The 23,386-nt window shown below is 43.3% G+C and overlaps 1 protein-coding gene and 1 pseudogene across 3 annotated transcripts; one reads left to right on the top strand and one right to left on the bottom strand.

The window, feature by feature from the left end:
- Nucleotides 1–1,341: 1,341 nt before the first annotated feature.
- On the bottom strand, nucleotides 1,342–3,766 carry LOC309372071 (solute carrier family 25 member 3 pseudogene; annotated as a pseudogene). Its single transcript has one exon. The product of its transcript is annotated as a solute carrier family 25 member 3 pseudogene (transcript).
- DMRTB1 (DMRT like family B with proline rich C-terminal 1) lies at nucleotides 3,444–21,773 on the top strand. 2 transcript variants are annotated; one of them, XM_081915306.1, is made up of 5 exons: nucleotides 3,444–3,551; nucleotides 7,079–8,773; nucleotides 10,868–11,094; nucleotides 13,217–13,361; nucleotides 20,989–21,773. In XM_081915306.1, exons 2-5 carry the CDS (start codon nucleotides 8,341–8,343, stop codon nucleotides 21,090–21,092), a joined length of 909 nt encoding a protein of 302 aa, XP_081771432.1. In that variant the 5' UTR covers nucleotides 3,444–3,551; nucleotides 7,079–8,340; the 3' UTR covers nucleotides 21,093–21,773. The 2 variants fall into 2 exon arrangements, with proteins under 2 accessions (XP_081771432.1, XP_081771433.1); XM_081915307.1 differs by lacking the exon at nucleotides 3,444–3,551 and adding an exon at nucleotides 4,125–4,242.
- The last annotated feature ends 1,613 nt before the right edge of the window (nucleotides 21,774–23,386 follow it).

The raw sequence follows: 23,386 nt of genomic DNA on the forward strand, positions 1-23,386 counted from the left end.
GGTGAAGTCTTCAACCATGCATGAAAAGTATGGGGAAACCATGCAACTATGTTTGCTTTGGCTTCTGGCCTAACCTAAGTCTGTTAAGCCATCTGTGAAACACATGTTAAGCAGAAGACTTTGGATGACACATGCCTAAACAAGAGTCTTGAAATGCTGTATTGAGCCTAGTTCTCAATGAGGTTAGTAAGTTCTGCCTGGGTTGTTACCCTTGGGAATGCAAGGGGAATACCCTTGAACCCATACAAAAAACAATCTCCACATATAATAATGGATGTCGAGATAAGAGATCTGTTTGCAGGCTTGGAGGGGGGGTTTGTATTGGAAGAATGTTCTGTCATGTAACTCCCCACCTCCAATTACTACCTCAATTGAGAACTATGTGCAATATGGCGTTGCATTACCACAGTAGTGAGGTTAAACTGGGCAGAGCATACATCAGTTTTAAATTGTTTCCTGAATGATACTGAGTAGTGTGTAAAATTCTGTGGGCCTAATGCCAACTCCTATGTTAATTAATACAAATTCTTTTTTGATGAGCTTCCCCCCCCCCCACAATTAGATGCAAAAGTTACCAATGTGCAAAATATAAATTAAAGCATTTCCAAATCTTTAATACCAGATTACTGGCACCTTAATTTAGAACAACTAGAAAGTATAACACAAGTGGATTCTCCTTTTTTTAAAAAATGAGTGGAAATGCAAATAAATTATCACCTTATTATTTCAATATTCTCAGATACGGTATTTTATAATAAAAAGGGGTATGGGGGCGTGTGTGTGTGTGTGTGTGTGTGTGTGTCTAAACAAAGTGAACAAGTCTGGGAAATGGAATGCGTTTTTGTAATACTGGTATCTTTCATATGTGAAAGGGCTATCCAGTTATAAATATGGTGCCAAAGAAAAAATCTAATTGGGCTCTAATTAGAAGTTATTGATAACATTCCGAATCCAAAATGGTTATTCTTAATTTTTATCAATACAAGTAAGAAATAGAGTAGAACAGAATTGGAATTTTTTTTTGTAGCTTCAAAGATAACATAAGTTAACATTTGGAAATCTCCCAAAAAATTGCTCTCCACTTCGGGAGGTTTATGGAATGATATCAGCATAGCCATAGCAGGAATGCATACATTAGTAGCATTAAAGAATTCATGCCTGAGTTGGCTTTTTTCTTTTGTACCTTCTTGTGTTGTGTATTTTAGATTCTAAGCCTTAGGGCAGGGGCTGTGTTGGATCACTAAACTTTAATTGGAAAAAGCAGTATGTGCAAATAAATAAATAAATAAATAAATAAATAAATAAATAAATAAACAAACAAACAAACTTTAGCAAACACTGTCCCAAAGAAGGCCTTTTATTTTCTCAATAACTACAATAACTTTATTTAGTATGTGAACACTAAGTGTCCACATGAAATTGCAGGACAATGAACTATACATATTAGGGAAAGTGCAACATACGCATTAAAGGAACATATAAATTCAACTTTCAGCCAAGTCCCAAGCATAGAGGACTTCCTTTCCATACTGTTGTATCTGAATCAATATAATACTACCAACATGTGTGATGCTCATCATTTTTTAAGCCCAGGATACTCTCAATGAGATTTGTGGTGAGGCATAGGGCAAGGCCTATCAAATAAAATGCCCTGCCCTTCTGCATGCATAAAGAGGCTCTCTCACCAAAATCTATGATCTTCAAAAGTATTCTCTAAAACAACCTCACTAACTTTTTGAGTACTACTTTTTAAAGTATGTACGTTTGATGTTGTCTCAAACAACTGATGTACATGGGGATCTACAACTTGCTATATTATAATCAGGGTGCCATCTGATAGTGAATACTAACAACTTGATAAATGACAATAATCTTCAGAGCATGACAACAGTATTAAAACAATCAGCTCATCTAGCATTTGCTATTAGCTGGTTATGTTAACCTTAAAATATTTAACAGCCTATAAAAACTATATACCAAATTATGCAATATGTAATTTTGAACGCAATTAATAGCAAAATAAAATATGGGAAAATATTATGCTAAATCATGTGTTGCATGCAGTAAGACAGTAGTTATTTAAAGTAGCTTACTTAATACGTTGCTGGAGCACTGTGCAGCTTAGTTTTAGATTCAGAATTAGTGTGTGATGGATTTCTACAGTCTACTCATAACCACATATTAGTAGAGTAGAAATTCCTATAGAACTATGACATATGACACCCTTGAAACATAGCAGTATAGCCTCACAGTGTGGATCTATTTTTCAGAGAGTTTCTTTTTCAAAGAGGCAGGCATCTCAGGTGGTGGGGGCCGGGGTAGCTTGAGATAAACCTTAACTGAGTCATAGATGAACCACTGCAGGGCAGTGAGGGTGCCAATCATTAAGATGCGGGTAAATAGCCCTTTCCAGATGCCTTTCATGCCCAATTTCTTGAGGACGCCTACAGCAGTGCTGCCCTTTTCTTTATTGAGCACAGATATCACAGAATCAGCTGGGTGTGAGACTACAGCGCAAAAGACTCCAGCAATATATCCACCAACAAATGTGACTCCAAGTTGTTCCATTTTGGTGCACTGATCCCGTGGTTTGGGCATGACATATTTGTAGAGAGCCTCTACAGTTCTTTCAAAGCAGGAAAACTTCATCATGGTGTAAGGGATCTGCCGCATCCAGAGTGGAGCCACCCCCTTGTAGAAAGCCCACAGCCCTTCTTCAATGTACATCTTGGGAACTGCCTCCCGCAGTGTGTTGGCAAAGCCATGCTGGGTCTGAATTCGTACCTTGGCAGCTTCCATTGGGGACAAAGCAATGTCAGCAAAGAACTCAGCACTGGCTGAAGCAGCGAGGTAAACGCTGGTACGCCACAGATAGGCTTGTTCGGGACCCAGCAAATCAGAGTAATATATCTTGAAGTACTCGTAGAGGCCAAACTTGGCAAGTCCTTGCATGGAGTAGCCTATGGCTGTTGGAGCCCACCCCTTGACCAGACCACGCATTCCCTCCTCTTGCACAGTGAGACTAAGCCCCTGAAAAAGTCCCCGGTAGCGCGTAGGTTCCACTTGCATGCGGCACTTCACCACATCCAGCGGGCATACTGCTGTGTGGGTTGCGCCACAGCTCACCACGCCGCCCAGGGAGCATAGTATGAGGTAAGTCGTTGACCCATACTCACAGCTATACTCTTCCTCTGGTGGTGGAGGTGGAGGAGGTGGAGGAGGGGCTGCTTTTTTGGTTGCAGCTGCTGCTGACAGGCAGCGCCGATGTTTGCACAGAGAGAGTGGACTGCTGTTCAGGGAGGCCACTGCATCCATGGCCCTGTAGCTGCCTGAGGCCTTGCAGAAAAGTGGGAGTGTAGGGCTGCCGCTGCTGTTTCCCTGAGAGCTCCAGGAAGTGGGGCAAGCAACTGTCCAGAGTCGAGACCAGAGCTTGGGGTGGAGGTATGTGCAAGACCTAGAGGCCTCTTTTTCCATTTTCTCCAGGTTGCTGATGGATCTGCTGTCGATACCCGTTCTACAGGAAGAATAGGCAGCTGTACTCCACAGCCAAGGTATGTTCTGGGAGGTGGTGAACTTGGTGCTGCTAGTCTCCTCCTTCCAGGAACTGCATTTTCCCTGGTCTGCAGAAGGACAAGGCATATTCAGCGCAAGGGAGAAGGGCCAGGAGCGGATTAATGGCTACTTTCCCAACTGCCACGAATCCCAGGGTTCTTCTAACCATAGAGACTCGGCCTCCAAAGGAAGGATTGGCCCTCCCAGTGGGTGCAGACTGTGCACTGCATACACTCTAGCCTACTCCACACGTGGCTTTGCTGAAAGCCACAAGGCCTCAGTGGGCCAAAGCAAGCCTAGCACTATGGAAGCAGGCTTTTAAATACATAAAAGAGGATGGGAAGTGGTTATGTTGCCCTAAGGATTAGACTCTCTTTAATATTAAGATTTAACCACAATGTAGAAGAGTTTGCTTGAGGTTAAAAGTAACAGAGGCTGGTTGTTCACTCACTCATTTCTTCCTAACACCTTTGGGAGAAATAAGACAACATGGGATTCCCCAAAAGATGTTAAGCCTTAACTTTTAACAGCTAAAGGTTTGAGTTTGATGTAAATAAAGTAAATAAAGCAAGGTCCTAGTGGCTATATGTCACTCAGCATAAACTAAATGGCACCATGATCTCATAAGAAGGAGGTGCATGGATACTTAGAAAACAAACATTACTTATTGGATGTGAATTGTGAAAAAAGGTAGGCTGTTAGTGGAAAAATAAAGCTGGGGGAAAGATGGGAAATATAATGGGAGAGAGTTACAGGATAAAAGAGGGATACAGAGAAGTGGGGATTTCAGGATAGTGTTTTGTGGTAGAATGGATTATCTGAGAAAAGGTTTGCCAGATCTGCATGACCAGTGCTTGTTTTGTAATGGTACTCACTGGTAGAAAGTACCATTGCATCTTTTTTGTTGTTGTTGCCTATGGCAGCCATTTTGTATTGTCTTTGATCAAGATTACATAAATAAATAAATGTCTCCTGCCACTAGATTTCTGAGCATCAGAGTTTAAAATAGTGATCTTTTTAACCTGAGTGTATTATTGGGGATTGTAATGTACATAAAGCTAGTTGGATATTTCCATCTCATAGTCAGATTAACCCTCCAGTGTGTGTCCAGGTGTAATCTGTCAGAGACCACATACCAATGATGGGTGGGGCCAGAGACAAAAGTGTATGGGACACCCCTTCTCTTCCCCAGCTCTCTTTCTGAAACCCGCTTTTCCCTCACCTACAGGAAATTAGTCTGAGGGTCACATAAAAGTAGGCTGAGGACTGAAGGTTGCCTTCCTGTGCTCTAGGACTACAGGGGAGTGGTGCTAAGAATTTTCCACACTGTTGTAAGAATGTATTAGAAGGCTGAAAATACGTTTTGACAAAGATAAAATAGACCTGGCAAAGCTTTCCTTATTTTCTGGCCAAACCTCTGCTGCTGCCATTGCCGCTGCTACTACGGCTGTGGCTTAGAATATTACCTTTCATCGTTCTCTCTCATCTATTCACTGTCTTCTTTAAAACAGCACTTTAAATATTTGAGAACTACTAATATGCCCTCATTCCCCTTTTAATGCAAAGTAACTTGCATAAATGTTTGTTTCTGACTCTACCTCATATTCATAGTGCTAAATTTAAATTCAAAATTTTTTACTGTAATGAAGGAAACAAAGCTTCAATGTGCTCTCAGGCAGGGATTTACTGTGGGATTGATGTTCATGCATACAAGTTTTTTGCAGCACCCACACATCATTGGCATAAAAATGACAGCCTGTATTTCCCTCTATTTAATCTGGCTTTACACTTTCCATGGAATTTTCAGTAAGTTAAAGAATACCTCTTGTCCATTTGCTTTCTGTAAATGACCCATTTGTAATAAGGTGCTATCTGGAAGCACCATTAAATTTAATGTTTTCAAGGATAAATGATGAGCATATTAGTTGTCCCCACTACATGCAAAAGGAGAATGCTAGGCAACTAACTACAGTATGTGGCTGTTTTCATTTCCTCATGTTACTGTGTTTTGCAAGCAAACTGCAGCTTCACAAAAATGGCCAAGAGGGACAACGTCAGGGCCTGAGAGGAGGTCTGCTTTTAAAGCAGATTGCTTGTCCTGCTGTGAAGTAGCAAAAAGCTAGAGAGGGCAGTGCCTGGAGGAGGCACTGCTGTGTAGGTCAAGTTCTTCGACAGCAGAACCCTCTGGCAGAAGTTGACCTTTCGGCAACTGTTGGACACAATAGCTCCTGAGCAGTTTCTGAAAGGACTTCTGAAAGTATCTATTTTCACAAAATTAGAATTGTGGACAATGAACCACATCTGCTTCTTTTTCCTGGAGTGGTGGTATGGTTTAAAGCCGGTATGTGTTGCCAGATCTGTTTCCTTCACAACAGAAAGTCCTGGATTCTTGTACATTTCAGAAGGTTGGCAGCACCCATATTTAACAATATAAATTATTAAAAGGACACAGGCACTTCAAAGGTTAGCTGGGTAAACAGTACATGAAGTTTTGTAGATATCGGGGAGTTTCTGAAGCTGCACTTGGCCATTTTCTCTAAGCCATCCTTTTTGGACCTAGATATTTGGCTAATGTGGACATTAAAAATAGATGCAGTTTTTATAGGTTTTTATTTTCACTAAAATTCTGTTTCTGTTAGTTCTTGTTTGTTCCATTGGGAGGCTCAGACTTCACTATTAACCATTTGTAAAAATCCCCCTCTTTTTTTACCTCAACTTTTCCTTTGAGTCCCCAGAAGCCATTTTATTAATTTTATAAGACTGACAATTTAGAAAAACTTTTAACCAGTTTGGACTGATTGAAATTTAGGAAGATGTATTTTAGGGGGTAGTAGCAGAAGGTCGGTGGTTCGAATCGCCGCAACGGAGTGAGCTCCCATTGCTCGGTCCCTGCTCCTGCCAACCTAGCAGTTCAAAAGCACATCAAAGTGCAAGTAGATAAACCCTACTGGAAGACCGGACAAATGCTAGAACGTTAGCAGTGGCAAAGTTTTTATCGGTGGTTGCAAGAACAAATGAGCCCTATACAGTATTCTAAACAAAATGCTTGTTTAACCTGGAGGTAGGCTGTATGAATTGTGTATTGATTTGTTGGGTCTCTGGACCGTAATAAAGATTGATTGAGATAAATAGGTACCGCTCTGGCGGGAAGGTAAACGGCGTTTCCGTGCGCTGCTCTGGTTCGCCAGCAGCGGCTTAGTCATGCTGCCCACATGACCTGGAAGCTGTACGCCGGCTCCCTTGGCCAGTAAAGCAAGATGAGTGCCGCAACCCCAGAGTAGGCCACAACTGAACCTAATGGTCAGGGGTCCCTTTACCTTTTTAACATGTATACATGCATTATTGGTAGTTTGGTTAATTATTTTTATTTGCAACTCTAACCTTGCTTTCCATTTATAAATTGCAGTTTTATATTTCATTCATACATTCTTTTTATTCTTATATTTCAGTTATTGCAGAGTTTTTATATTTTTGTCATTTATATGCTTTGATTTAATAAATATTTCCAATTTATTTTGTTTTTCAGTATATACATACTTAAGAGGGGATCAGCATTGCACCCATTGCCTCTGCCCATGATTTCTATGTGTTAAGTGAAAGTGACCTTTTTGGTTATAATTTATCTGTTTCTGTTTTTAACGTTGTTGTTTTTATATTGATGCATGATACTTTTAACTTGTAACCTGAAATTGCTTGCAATGAAGAAAGGGATATAAATATTTATAACAAATAAATAACAGTGTTAGATTGGCCTCTATGTGTGTATAGCTATGACCCTGTGTGAATAGGGTTCCCAAGTTATTATCAGACTTTTGCACAAGTAAGTACCGTACAGTGTACAGCAATTAGCTTGATGGTTATATAGCTTGCCTTGTAACATACTGAATATCTTGTGTGGCTGTTTGGAGTTTTTAAAGAAGGCATATTAGTGCCCGTAAATGAGCTATCCATAATTGTCCATGAGTAAAAGCTGACCAAGGAATCTGGCAGAAATGGGTGGAAAAACAGCTGAAATAAGAATTTTGTGTGAAACAATAGTTTATGGTTGCCCCTAATTTATTTTATGAAAACAAGGTATTGTATAAGTAAAGGCATACATAAGTTGCTTGTTTCTGTAAATGTACTATATGGAAAACTCATATAATAAAAAGAACAAAGCACTGAGGATGCTGTCCCATAACATCTGAGGGGCCACATGTTCTCCACTTATAAAACTTAAAACATGTGAAGCTGGCCAGTTTTTAATTAACCAAAAGCCAACACTGGTTTAAGCAGCCCCAGGTAGGGCCAGCGCAAGAATCACTCAGCCACGGGGTTAACCAGTGCCAGTAAAACAACACCATCTCAGTGAATGCTGCCGCCCTCATGTCCTGTTAAAGCTCAAAACTGAGCAGCCTGCTTCTTAAGAAAAATTATTGCAGGACCACTAGAAGACCGAGTTCCTTATCTTCTGTTAGCAAACGCCTGCAGTCCTTAAACCAAAAGCCCCACCTCCTTTCTGACAGAGAGAGATGGGAGTCAGCAAGCTTAGAACACTTGATTTTAAAAAACAAAGGTTTTTGAGGATATGCAATGCCACCCACCCACCTATTACTCTGTTGAAGTCTGCTACAGGAGTTCTACTGTATTCTAGGGGCTGGCCAATTGTTTCTTTTCTTTCTGGAGCAGAACTCCTCCCCTTCTGCAGGCCCAGGCTTACTAGCTATATTGTAGCTATTCTCTGCAGCTTCTAGGAGCAGATTCAGACCTGCTGCCTTGGTGTGGTGGGGCTGCAGACGGTTGCCTGCCATGGAGTCCCAAGATGCAGCTGCTCAGTCTCTCCGGGCCCCCAAATGCTCACGCTGCCGGAACCACGGCTTTGTGGTACCCGTGAAGGGCCATGCAGGCCACTGCCGCTGGAAGCAGTGCCCATGTGAAAAATGTGCTCTCATTACTGAACGCCAGAAGATCATGGCTGCGCAGAAGGCCTTGAAGAGGCAGGGACCAGACTCCCCACTCAGGGAAATGTTGCCACCTGGTCAGCACAGTCCCAGCGATGAACAGGTGGCAACCACAGGTAGCGGCAGAAAGTGCTCCAGGATGAATCTTTCAGAACCCCACACCCAGGGGTCTGTTGTGCAGGAAGGAGCCAAGGGGACTTCTACAGCAGTTAGCCACTCTATGAGGACAAGGACTGCCAGGACACCACCCAAACCCAGCTCTCCAACCTTCATAGATTTAGGTATGTGGCCCAGCTCAAAGCTCTGCTCCAAACAGGCTGATGTGTTCATAGCCATTATTTTAATGTATTTTTAATCTTTGTTGGAAGCTGCCCAGAGTGGCTGGAGAAGCCCAGACAGATGGGCAGGGTGCAAATAAATTATTTTTATTTTATTTTATTTTATTTTGCATATATGCACCAAATGTTCTACCTGCTCTGCCTCAATAATTTCTGTTTTCTGTTGTTGAGATTTGGTACTGGTGCTATTTGGGATTTCTTCTTTCCTGAAAAGATAGTATGGATTTATTTATTTATTTTGCAGTTCCATATCCTGCTTGAGGACTTTGTTGCTGCAGGAATTTAGTCTTGGAGGCTGCTTGACCATGTTTCATTGTTGCAGAAAAGAAAGAAAAACCACCCCACAAATATATGCAGCCGGTCTTTGTTTTAAGAGTGAAATGAGCTTGCAGCAGGCCCTGCGCAGCACTGAATTGCCAATACTGTAGATCAACAAGACTAACCCAGAGTCTGGACTTAAAATGAAGTTTGTTGTATTTTACAGACATCTCCTTTAGCAAAGGGAATATATCACAGCCAGTGCAAATAAACAGGGAAGTTACTGCCATTTGTTAGGACCGGGTGTGTAAAATATAAAAGAGAAAAGCAAACCTGGGATTTGACTGTTGTCTTATGAAAAATTATTTTTGCAATGAAAGTGGTGCTCATATGTGGCTGCTTTTACAAATATCTAGAGCTGCAGTGAATTTTGGGAGGGGAAAATCAAGATCTAACTTTGCAAAAATAAATTTTATTTTACAATACTTAGATTTTTTTGGTCAGCATTCTCATTATTGAATTTAAGGGTTAAAGTAACAACATGGAGTTTAGAAAATGTTAAATCTAGCAAGTTGATAGCAATACTGCCTTAAATCAACAAGCTGTAAGTAAAACAAATTTATCAAGAACATATATGTTGCAAAATGTTGTATTTAAGCTCTGCAATTTTCCTCAGTTTTAAATTTTCAGAACATGTTGGTTCAGTTCTAAAAAATATGTGGTTAATATGACTTCAACATGCTCTCTAGCTGTTTAATTCTATTATCTCTATTTTGTGCTATCTTTAATTGTGGTTTGCCATCTACTGGTTTGTCAGTGTACGAAACACTATTAAAACAGCCTGTATGTTATTCTTTTATTTAGACTTAGCATTAAATCTGTGAGCTTGTTTTCAAATGCATCAGGTTGTGTTTTGTTTTGAAATACTGATAAATCTTCCAGCCACAAGTGCTGCAAATTCAGAGGCCCTGGTAGTCTTTAACTTTGCTTCAATACCACATGGTGTCTAGAATCTTTTAATCTGTGAGTAGGAATGGTGTCTCTGGACATTCTCCAGCTGGGTGGGAGCCATTTATCCATGAGTACCTCTACATAGCTGTAAAAACATTTAGATAACCCAGCCAGAGGCGTAACTAGGGTCCCTTGCGCCCTTGGCAAGGAGCTGTATTGGTGGCGCCACCCCCAGAAAAAAAATCTGACTTTACCGTAATAGCCACATTAGTGTGAGGATTGGAGGAAGGGTGAAAACATTTGCATGTCTTTGTTCTGTGGTGCCATAAGGTTGGGAAGCTAGTTCCACTTTTGATCTCTCCACGACAGTGGCGGTGTGCTGCCACACACTTTCCAGTCTCCAGTGGTCTAGATTCAAATACCGCCTTGCCATTTCTCCTACAGCTCAGCTCCCCACTCTTGTCTAAATTCACAACTTTACACAGATAGCTGGAGAAAGATTTCTGGGGTGATTATTGCTTCTCCCTGGGCTTGCGCCCCCAGCGAAGGCCTGTTTCACCAGCCCCTAAGTACACAGACATGGCAATTTGCCCCAGTGCAGTGAGAATTACAACCTCCCCATGTTTTGGCAATTTAAGCATCCTCCTAGCTGCACAGAGCTGGTCCTGGATAATCATCTCCTACAATGTTGGGAGGACATCTAAAAAGGACCTACTCATGAATATTCAAATAGCGGAAGCACAGCATTTTCAAGATGCTAAAATACATGGAAATCTTACATATATTGTTTATAACACTATTCCGTTCAACTATTCTATTTCTCTGTAGACCAACCTCAAGAATGTGCTGTTGTGGGACCAGAATCTGTGGAGAGGGAGCCTCCGAAAGTGTATCCCGGGTACTCTGGGATGTACCCTTACCATCCAATTTCTGTTGGATTCACTATCAACCAAACAGGCTACAGAGGCCCTTCACCTGCCTCTGTCTTGCCCCTGCAAGCAGGTTTCAGGCACTTTCCTAGCAGTCATGGGCCAGGAGGTGTTGCTTCTATGCCAGTAAGTGATGTTTTAGCTATAGTACTGCTTAATGCAAGCTCTGTTTGAATGCAGGAGCTCAGGTCTCGAAATATACTTGCAGAAAGAACGAAAACCCTTTGCCTCTGGTTGCATCAGTCTTGAATTGTATGTAGACAAAACTAAAAAAAGGGTAAATTTCAGGGTTATACAAAACTTGTCCCTTTTATTGAGTTTTCCACCTTTCCCACTCCTCGTCTTGAATATAGATATTATTTCTGTGAGTGTTTCAGATTGGCTACTATTAGGAACTGTACAAACTGAATGCACATTGGAATGAGCTTCCAGACAGGCAGCTCCTAGTGCCATCCATTCATGGCTTTTCTGCTGTAAGCTACAATTAGAATTGACTTTCTACACTATTATCTATGTATAGACCTGCTATGTTCCATCCTCATCACTGGATGTGAAACAGCTGATGTGGGTGGAAAAGAAGGTCCAAATCATGTGAGCAGCTACTGGAAGAGAAGCATGCATTTGTTATACTGATAAAGCAGTCTATAAATTTTGTTAAATGAAAAAATAAAGACAGCCTTTGTAGCTGGTGCCATTTTAGCAGCTTGCTTAGTTTTGAATCAATATTTAATGCCAGTGTGTATTTTATGGCTATCTGCTTTTAATCAAAGGGGTATTATAGTGGTAATAAAAACTAAAAATCCTCCCTGATCACTGCCATTAACCACATTGCTAAAATGGTGTTGACGAGAAAGGGGTTTTTACTTCATAAAAAAGTAGAGCCAGAAAAGCATTTTAGTGCTAATTAAAATATCAATTAAAAAAAAGCAGAGTGATAAAATTGTTTTCACCACAAAGGTAACAGCATATATATGTTGGGATAGATCAATACCCACAGGAAAATAGCGCTGTTCTAAAAAGATATTTAAGTACTTCTAAGAGCATCCGCACCTGTGGAGATTGCGTTACTCTTCTGTTTTCCTGAAAAAGGTGCCTGGTAGGTATCAGGAAGCCTCATGGAAACTGATTAATCAATTGCTTAATAAAGTCAGACGTTTCGGTGTATGTCTGTTCTTCTGAGAAAAGACAGTAGAACAGGAAAAATACAATGCAACAGCTTTGTAGCTGTCTTGTAAAGACTAGTGAACAAAGCATGACTATCCCACACAAAATGCCAGGTGTGAAGTACCTTAAATGTGATTTAACCACTACTTTCAACAGATATGTGCATCCAAGTTCAGGTGTCCTCCTTTGCTTTCAGTGGGGTACATATTTGGTTGTTCACTCAGAAATAATCCCCATTTCAAATACCCAGCTCCCAGTTGGCACAAAATATAGTGTATCCATACACTGATAATTGTTTCTTCAAAGTGAATTAAATCGGACAGAATTTGACAGAAGTTGTTTTCAAGGTATCTACACTAGAGAAACCCACATCAGAAATTGAACCTGCTGGATAATTGAACTAATCATTCTCTTGGGGTTTTAGGGGCCTTTTCTCTCTTTTTTAGTACATATTGCAACTGGCTCCTGTTAGGGCACATGTACATGGAGAACTTTGCCCATGTTCACAGTTTTGCACTTGAATGGAAGCTCAGGACACTGTAAATGGAAATGGTATGGAAATGTAAATGTAAATGCAAAATGGGTTCCCAGTATGATGAAAACTGCCATAATTTCCCCAGTCAATCTGGAATAGTGTAGCTAGGTGCAAAAAAGGACAGGGCTCCTGTAATTTATCGGTAGCAGCTTGTAATGCAAGCTACAGCTGTAGAATTTCATTCTTCTGCACAACTATTAAAGCTGCAGGACCCTGAACGTAAGTTCATAAGGAAAGCCAAAGGCCCATCTACTCCAGCATACTGTTCTTTCAGTGGCCAACCAGATGGAAGCTTGCAAGCAGGTCCTGAGTGCCACAACACTTTTCCCACATTTGGTTCCTAGCAAATGGTATTCAGAGGCATCCTATATTTGACACTGGAAGTAGAGCATAGCCACAATGACCTCTTTTGCTCCTGGTCAACCTACACATAAATCTTCGTAAACAGTTCAGAATTATATGATGATAAAACACATTTTGTCTTAGCCTTCTGCCCTTTTATGTATTCACTCTGAAACCAAATACCTTTGTCTCTTTGCCTTCATGCAGATGCAAGATGTAGGTGGAGATTTTTGTCCAGGTTATTACACTCCGTTGCCACCTTTTATACCTCAGGGATTTCTGCCAGGGATTCACTACATTCCGCCGCCTCTCCCACTGAATGTTGTGGCTGAAGCTACAAAGGAAACATCTGGTAAGCATTCAAAAGGTTCTGTTTGTTGCATAGCAGGTGTGTTGTGGCTGTCCACCCAGACTGGAAGGGGATAAATAACAACTAAGACAAGTGTATGGGCCACAACTTTCACATGACTACAGTGAGGTAAGCATTGCATTAGGTTAGGATCTTGTTATCCTGAAAGACTCCTGATATGGATGCCAATACGCCATCCCAGCATGCCTGTTGGGGATTCCCATGGAGGTTGGCTAGTATGAAAGTGACTAGTATCCTGCTGGTAACCTGATATGAATAGTGACAGGAGTGGAGTGCCTGGGCCAGACCTGGTGGGAGGGTCCCAAAGATGACAATGATTATATATTTATTTATACTTGTCAGGGAACTGACATCTAAAGCGCCGGAGGCGCAAAGGCTCACTGAGGGTGAGAGAGCAGTAGCAGCGGAAGAGGGAACCAGTAGAGGGCGAGCAAGAACTCCAAGGGAAAGTGAGTCGGAGGGATGGCTCAGAGACGCTTCAAGCGAAACCAGTGGGGAGGTCTCAGGACCTCCTATAGGGACACCCACACCTCGGCGGAAACTGTCACGCCGAGAGGCCAGACGACGTGTTTCCGTTAAGGAGCTTTTATGTTGGAAACGTTTCCGAAAGCAGCCACTTTCGGATTCTACTAGTGATTGACGCAGCCATGCTGGAGGGGCTCCGTCACAGGCAGAGGTTTGAAAGCCTGATCAAACTCTGAGGGACTTGCATTTTACGCACAAGCAGCTCATCGTCCCATCACAGCAATCCGAAAGTCTCCGAAAGCCAGCTTGTGCAGGGAGAAGCATCATGAGCAATCCAGCCGGAACCGGGGAAGCAGGAGCAGCTGGAGGAGGTCCAAGCCTGGAAGAAAGGTACAGGGCGTTGGAGATCCAGTTGGCGCTGCAAACGGCGAGGCTTGAGGAGAGGAGGGCTCAGGATGCAGAAAAGGGAAAGGAGAAAACCACCCCGCTCGCCAGAAAGGTGCCAGGATTGGTGCAGAAATTCGGGGGGGATCCCAGGAACTATCATGCCTTTAGAACAGAGATGCAATACGCTCTAAACTTGCAGTTTGATGACTTCCCCGATGAGGAATCGCGAGTGGCGTATGTGATTGGCCATCTCGAATCCGGGGCGAAAGATTGGGTTAGACCCCTGATGGCAGCGAATAATGAGATCTTAAAGGACACGAGGAAGTTTTTTCGTGCCATGGACCTGATGTTTTCCAGCGATATTGAGCAGGGGGTGGTGCGAAGGCAGTTAATGGCTTGCCAGCAAGGAAGCAGATCTGTCCGTGAGTACTGGACTGAATTTACCATGTTGATTCACAAATTGGGGTGGGACCTATCGGCGGAGCCCATCCAAATGCTTTTCGAAGAGGGGCTTTCTTCAACCGTCAAAGATGAGCTTTCCCGGGGCCCCAGGGCGGAGTCTATGGACCAGTTAACCAAATCTGCGCTGGCCATAGGAGCGCGCCAGGAGGCGAGGGCTATGGAAAAGCGGGAAGGGAAAGGAGACCGTTGGAGGGAGTTCCGCATTCCAGACATTCCAGAGCCACCTTTCCCGCCGGCAGAGCCGATGGAAGTTGGAACAGCGCGGGCGCGCGCAGTTTCAAATCCCAGTGAAGGGCGGAAAAAGGAGGGAAAGAGCGCCAAGAGATGTTATCTCTGCCAACAGCCAGGGCACTTTGCCAGAGTTTGCCCACAAAGAAAGGAATGGCAAGGGATGGCAGGAGCTGTTGGGGGAAAGGAAGAGGAAGGCAAGGAGCAAGTAAAAGCCAACGCCTGGCTGCCACCGTTGGGGCACAGCAGCCAGGCCAAAGAGCAATGAAAGTGCCCATGCCAGAACCCCCCAGACCCGCTTTAGTGATAGAGGTGTTACTAGAACTGCCAAACGGACACCCACTAAAGGTCAAGGCGCTTTTGGATTCAGGCAGCTCCTGTAATTTCATGAGTAAGGAGTTTGCAGCTGAGCACCAGATACAGACTATCCCTTTAAGTAACCCCTTGCAGGTGACTACGATTGACGGCAGAGAGCTGTTGGGGGGAGAAGTTAGCCAACAGACTGTCCCCATGATAATGAGAGTGGCAAGGCACACCGAACAGATAGCGTTTAATGTGGCCATCCTGGGAGGAGCGCCCATCATTTTGGGGATGAGCTGGCTGGCGCTACACGATCCGCTAGTGGGCTGGCATCAGAGGGTGGTCTCCTTTGGGTCAGCGCATTGCCTAGAACACTGCAAGGAGGGGAAGGTTTCGGGAGGAGACAGAGTCACCCTAGCGGGGATGGAAGTGATGGACAAAGGGAAGGTGCCCCCGCAATACGCAGATCTGAGCAACGTATTCAGCGAAAGGGAAGCAGACAAACTGCCACCGCATAGACCCTTTGACTGTCAAATCAACCTACTCCCAGGGGCCCAACTCCCAGTAGGCAAGCTGTACGCCATGTCAGACAGGGAGATGCAGGAGCTGAGGGAGTTCATTGACAAAAACTTGAAGCGAGGTTTCATCAGAGAGTCCCGAGCGGTGGGGGGCAGCCCAGTGTTCTTTGTGGACAAAAAGAACACAGACAAACCGAGACTGGTGTGTGACTTCAGGGCCCTCAATGCAGTGTCGGAGCCCCTGGCTTTCCCTATGCCCCGAATTGATGACATTTTGACCAGAGTAAGGAAGGGAAAGATTTTTACAAAACTGGACCTGCGAGGGGCGTACAATCTGATACGCATAAGGAAGGGAGATGAATGGAAGACCACCATGTTTACCCCGTTGGGAGCCTTTGAATACCTCGTTATGCCCTTCGGTCTACAAGGGGGCTCCGCGTGTTTTCAAGCTTTTATAAACCACGTTCTGGGACCTTTGCTCTACAAGAATTGTGTGGCCTTTTTAGACGACGTGTTGGTGTATTCGGAAAATGAGGAACAGCATGTGAGGGACGTTCGAGAAGTGTTGGGCAGGCTGCAAGCCAACCAGCTGTGGGTGAAACTGGAGAAGTGCCAGTTTCATACCAAGGAGGTGGAATTCCTGGGGTACCGCTTGTCAGACAAGGGATTGGCCATGGATCCAGGCAAGGTCCAAGCGGTACTGGAATGGAAGACACCGAAGACCAAGAAGGACGTGCAAAGATTCTTGGGATTTGGGAACTTTTATCGGAAGTTCATCAAGAACTTTGCCCACTTGACGGCGCCCATCACCGACTGTCTCAGCAGCAAGAAGAAATTTGTTTGGACGGCAGAGGCGGATCGAGCCTTTGAAGAACTGAAAAGGGCTTTCGCCTCGGAAGAACAACTTCTGCATGTGGATTTACGAAAACCCATGAGAGTGGAAACAGATGCATCCGACCGTGCGGTAGGGGCGGTCCTTCTTCAACCGGGGAGGAGTGCGTCGGAGTGGAGACCGTGTGCCTTCTTCTCGCGGAAGCTGAATAAGTCCGAGAGGAATTACACGGTGTATGACAGGGAACTACTTGCCATTCACGAAGCGTTCCGGAGGTGGAGACATTTATTAATTGGGGCACAACACAAGGTGCAAGTGTGCACCGACCACAAAAATTTAGAGTATTGGAGAACAGCTCGAGTGCTCAACCAACGACAAGTGAGATGGGCACAGGAATTCTCCAAATTTAACTTTGAGATTTGTTATGTGCCAGGCCCAGAAAACGTCAGGGCGGACGCGCTCTCACGCAAACCAGAATATTGGGAAGGGGAGGGGGTGATCGAAGAGAGACATGTCATCCCGGAGGACCGCTGGGTGTGTGGAGCGGCGATGGTGGGGCAACGAGAACTGGTGGAGGAAACGGAAAATGATGAATATGCCCAGGATAAGCTCAGAGGTCTCAGGGGGGAGGGCGAGAGCCCCGGAGGTTTTGAGGAAAGAAATGGGGCATTGTATTACAAAGGGGCACTGTATATACCCGAAGGTGAACTGAGGGGGAGAGTACTCAAGCAGTTGCATGATAGCCCCACGGCGGGACATTTTGGGCAACACAAGACCATGTGGTTGGTTACCAGGGAATTTTGGTGGCCTAAGGTGAGGGAAGATGTAAGGGAGTATGTAAGAGGGTGTGACCAATGTCAGCGAGCCAAAGGGGAAAGAAGGGCGCCGGCAGGGTTATTAGAACCTTTACCCACACCAGAACGGCCTTGGGAAGCGATATCAATAGATTTTATGACGGATCTGCCAAGGTCCAAGGGGAAAACAGCCATCATGGTAGTAGTAGACCTGTTAACTAAGATGTGCCACTTTGTAGCATGCTCACATGCAGTCACAGCGGAAGAAACGGCGAAGTTGTTTGTGGAACATATCTTTAGGTTGCACGGGGCTCCCTCGAGGGTGATCTCAGATCGAGGCAAACAATTTACTTCCAGGTTCTGGAGGAAGCTCATGAGCTTGTTACACGTGGAAGTCAATTTTTCAACTGCCCGGCACCCTGAAACCAACGGGCAGGCGGAAAGGGCAAATGGCATTCTTCAACAATATCTTAGGTGTTATGTCAATGACAGAGAGAACGATTGGGTCGAAAAGTTGGCGTTGGCAGAATTTGCCTACAATAATGCGGAGAATGTGTCCACAGGGATGAGTCCCTTTTTGGCTAATTACGGGTGTCACCCCAGGGCATTTCCAGGGGAAGGAGGGGAGAGATGGAGCGTCCCAGCGGCTGAACATTTTGTAGAAGAGATGGAAGCCATCCATCAGCAGCTCCAGCTCAACTTAGAAAGGGCTAAGGCACAATATAAGAAGCAGGCAGACAAGAACAGAAGGGAAGGTGAAACCATAAGGGTGGGGGATCAAGTGTGGTTGTCAACCCAAGGGTTGCCGTTCAAAGGGGGTTGTAAGAAACTGAGGCCCAGAAGATTGGGACCCTTTGAGGTGATTCAGCAGGTCAACCCGGTAGCTTTCAAACTCCGATTACCCAATCACATGAAATTGCACCCAGTGTTCCACAGGTCGTTACTGTCACCATACAGGGGAGGAGGTGAAGGGGAGCACGTCAGGGGACCAGCCTTGGAAGAGAGGGAACGCCGCAACCATGTAGCGGAAATCCTCGATTCCAGGTGGAAGGGAAATCAGGTGGAGTATTTAGTGGCGTGGGAAGGGGAACCGGAGTCAGAAAACACCTGGGTAAGTGCGCAGGAAGTCAATGACGAGGTTTTAACAGAAACGTTCCATCAAAGGTTCCCGAGGAAACCTCAGCCGATAGCAAGGTTTAGGAGGGAGTATTTCGGCACCACCGATGAGGAAGAGGAAATGGAAGGGTTCGCGGAGTCGGAGTTGGAAGAGGGAGTGGACTCTGATGACGAAGAGTACCTAGAGAGTAGGAACAGCAACAAGTGGAAGGAAGTGTTCGCGACGTCGGAAGATGAGGGAGGTTCTTTCAAGGGTTTTACCTCCTCACCGCCAGTAGGAGAGGAGACGGGAGGGGGTGAAGGGGGCCCTGGAGGGGAGGTGGATGTCAGGGAACTGACATCTAAAGCGCCGGAGGCGCAAAGGCTCACTGAGGGTGAGAGAGCAGTAGCAGCGGAAGAGGGAACCAGTAGAGGGCGAGCAAGAACTCCAAGGGAAAGTGAGTCGGAGGGATGGCTCAGAGACGCTTCAAGCGAAACCAGTGGGGAGGTCTCAGGACCTCCTATAGGGACACCCACACCTCGACGGAAACTGTCACGCCGAGAGGCCAGACGACGTGTTTCCGTTAAGGAGCTTTTATGTTGGAAACGTTTCCGAAAGCAGCCACTTTCGGATTCTACTAGTGATTGACGCAGCCATGCTGGAGGGGCTCCGTCACAGGCAGAGGTTTGAAAGCCTGATCAAACTCTGAGGGACTTGCATTTTACGCACAAGCAGCTCATCGTCCCATCACAATACTCTTCCTTTCTCCTGACAGGGACTCAAGGAAGTTTACGGATAAGAACAGCTAAAAGCATAGAAGAAACTATCATTAAAAAGCAATTAAACAGCAATAGAAAAAAAGACTTTGGCAATCCCACCTGCCACTGAACTCAATGTGTTTTGATTATATGCAATTTTGGCTTTATGCACTATCCCTGGAATGTAACTCCTGCATTAGTCGAGAGTCACCTGTACTCTGTACTGACTGGCAGCTGTTCTCCAGGGTTTCAGGCAGGAATATTTCCATTACCAGGAGACACTAGGCAATGAACCTTTTGCCTGTGTGGGGTGTGTTTTACCACTGAGCTATAGCACTTCCCTCTTTAGCATGGTCCTTCTTAAAATATTTAGCTCCTGTTTGCTTTTCATCTTGAAATATAAATTAATAGCTGCTTTCAGATTTGGTAAGGTCAAGGAAAAACCACACACAAAAAAACCCTTAAGTATTGTATTTACCTTTCTTGGTTTCATGCCTTTAGCCCAGTGTAGGGGAAAATCAAGTATACTATGGGCAACCTTTGGTTGGCTCACAGCCGTGATACAGAAACAGTTTCTACAGTTTCAAACAGAGTTAACTTTTCCCTTCAGAAGAACTACTTTTCCTGTTCTGCCACAAACATGGCTGATAGAAACATGCTGAAATAACTCATGAAATAGCTCTTATTTGTATGTTCATGCCTACCTGTTGTTGTTTTTTAAAATCCTATGTATGAAAAGCTAGCACATCAAAGAAAAGGCTAGACTTGAAACTCTTTCCCTATACATGTGCTTTGTTTTTGATGTAGAGAAGCACTCACAACTATGTGACCTAAATACATACTCTGAAGCACCACATACTGTTTTGTGTACATAATTAGGTTGCCTGAAAACTGAAAAATTGTTTGCTTCCTAGCAGCAGTTTGTCTCAAGCTGAGAAGGTATGTTTTGAAAAGCTGCTAACTTCAACGTGGGAACAAAGTTCATTTTGTAAAAGCACTATATGTGTATTCCCCTTTGCTTGCAAGATGCTTTTTTCTAATGGATCTCGCTGATAGTGCTGTCTGTCAGTCACACTTCTGCTAGTAGTGAAATGCTCCTTCAACCCTTGCTTTCACAAGTATCTTTATCTGGTTTAGTCCTATGTGGATTTAGTCATACGTATCTTTAGCCAAATAGATTTACCATACAGAAAGTCAGATATCATTGACGGACAGTCATACTCATAGATGACCCAGACTAACAAATCCATTAATTTCAGTAATCTATTCAGGTTATGAGTCAGATACCACCCCAGATTTTAAAGGAACAGAGCCAACCTTTCCATTCTTTTCTCACATTCTATGGCATGAATGTGGGACGTGAAAATTATTTTTGCAGTTTTAAGTTCTGATGTTTAATTTTTGAGTAGCCACAAGAGGGCAAACTACTTGGAAATTAATCTCAAACTCTTTAGAGTTGTCAATTGGGTGGGGGGCGGTTGTTTGAAACTTTAAGGATTTTATAGCATCTTTGTAGACTACATAAAGTAAGTTGTATATTTGCAGTAGTATTGGGGAGTTGATCTAATAAGCCACCATCTGCAAACTAGAAAGATACAAGCTATAATAACATGAGGTGATAAGCTTATTTGTATTTAAAATATTTGTATGATTCAAGATCAAAAATGGACATGAAATTAAAACAGAGAATTCCTTGGATTAATTGTAAAGAGCAGATTCATACAAAGAACCTGAAATCACTGGATTGTTCTTCTGCTTCTGTATTTCAGCTACACCTGCAGATAGCCAGGATTCTGGAGTGACATCTGAACGCAGCTTGTCATCTTCTCAGGAAGATGCCAGTGGAAAATGTTCCTCATATTCTGAGCACTAAATGCACCAAAAAGTCATGTTCAAATGTTGACTTCAAGTGGTGCCATTCTGAAAGTGATGTTTTGTTTTGCGTCACTGACTGGTCACGTCAGTATTTGCGTTGGTATTGTTCACAACATTTGGTCTATCAGGTGCTATCCACACAGGAATTTCCGCTGCTTGGTGCCTTAATGCCAAAGTGGAAGTTTAGGAATCTTCATAGTCTGTTTCTGACATGCAGATGGGCAGGAAGTTAATGCAGGCTCAACTCAGGATTAATGTAAACTGTAGGAGATCAGATGTGCTCAAGTACATGCGATCCCCAAATAAAGTTGTGTCTGGTCACGCTTTCACACCACCTCCCAGCCTGTGGTTGTGAAAGTGGATATTCTAGCCATTTCTAGGCTTGCCAGCTTTTGTTATCTGCTTCTGTCTGAGCCTTTAACAAGAGTTAGCTATGTAGATATTAGCAGGCGATAATGATTATTTCCATTGCTTGAAAAGTTTCATTTGCTAATTCTTCCATTTCAGGCTGCTATTAAAACCCCAGAATCAGGCTAATTCTTTTTCTGACAAGTTGGCAGCCCTAACTTACGCTTGTGCTGCAGCTGTGTATTTCTTTCAAAGTTCAGGAGAAGAACTATAGAGGGATGGCTCAGACGCTTTTTATGCTTCAGTGGGTATTAGAGCTGCAGTACACATAATGGGATGTTTATAGGGAAATAACTGTTGAGTTTCAAGGGCCTGCTAATGATAACAGACCATGAATAGAGTTGTGGTTCATATGGCTGAACAGTTGGGATCAATTTGGGATAGCAGAGTTAACAGTTACCACTATGATTAAGATCCCATCTGCACTATACATTTAAAGCAGCGTCATACCACCTTAAACAGTTAGGGCCTTCCCCAAAGAATCCTGGGAACTGTTTTTTTTTTGTTTATGATGCTGTGAGGGATTAGGAGATCCCAGAGCTACAATTCCCAGAGTTCTCTGGGAAGAGAGGTTGGCTGTTAAACCACTCTGAGAAGTGTTACTCTGGGAGGAGAACAGGGGTCCCCTAGCAACTCTAAGCACCCTTAATGAACAAGTTCCCAGGATTCTTTGGGGGAAGCTCTGACTGCTTCAAGGCCTTTAAATATACAGTGCAGGCAGGGTCTAAGTGTAGCTCTTCATGCTCAGTGTTTGAATTGTGTCATTTATATAACTGTTTCATGTTAATTATGGCTTAGTCCAAAACCAGAGACAAGAAGTGGGGAAGAGCAAGGAAAATGTGCACTTGATGATTCTTTGCTTACTCAGCCTTTACTTTGGGGAAAAGTAGCATCCTTGCAAAGGGCACAGTTCTTACCTGATAGGAAAGGAGGAAGATTTATTTCTGTATCAGAATAAGGATGAAGAGCAGCATTCCGCTTTAATGTGTTCTGTTGTAAAAAGACCAGCTACAAATGTTAGTTTCACTTTCTTTGCTTAAATCTATTAAAACATTGATACTGATCTTAAGTTTTGAAATGTCACATTTTTGTTCTGAAACAGACTTCAAATGTTTAAAAGGCAGAGGGGACATTTAACAAGGATACTTTTATCTGAATACAATTACTGCTACAGTTGTTGAAGAATCAATGGAAAATTCAAACGTATAGCTACTTGGCTTACCTAATGAGCAGCAATAGAAGGATTAATAAAAATTTCCTATTTCAAGTGACCAAACAACATCCAAAGGCATTTTAGTCAGGTTGCATTTTGCCATATCACTGTATGGCTGAAATCACTTTCATATCACAAATGAGCCAGGATGGACAAATTATTGTGGCCTAGTGCACTAGGTCAAAATCCACCATGTAATAATTTTTTGTGTGCAAACTCAACCCAAATGAGTGAGAACTGTGCAAGACTACTTGTGTGAGCATGTGTTACAACATGGGAGTATTATTTTCTAGTATTTTAGTTCTGAATCAAACGCTATATTTAAAAGGTGACCTTGAATTTGAAATTCATAACACTGAAGACAAACAGCAGTTGGATCAAGAGATCATGGATCATTGCTTTGCAATGATGTACGGAGTTCTGCTTGTTTTTGTAGTGCTACAGATGTAAGCTTTTGAACTTTCTGGCTTTCAAGTCAATATTCTATACTGTAGATAACTATAGTGTATTTAAATATAAAATAATGTTTCTTTTTTGTTTGTTTGTGGATCCATGAGAGTGGACTTTTGTGAAGTACATAAGAAAGTATGAGAGAGAAGCCAATTGTCATAAGTATGGCAAACTATTTATTTACCTAGTCTTGTAGTTATTGGTGCTACAAGAGCCCCAAA

Source organism: Podarcis melisellensis (genome assembly GCF_964234715.1).
Source record: "Podarcis melisellensis genome assembly, chromosome: 6".
NCBI classification, from domain to species: Eukaryota; Metazoa; Chordata; class Lepidosauria; order Squamata; family Lacertidae; genus Podarcis; species Podarcis melisellensis.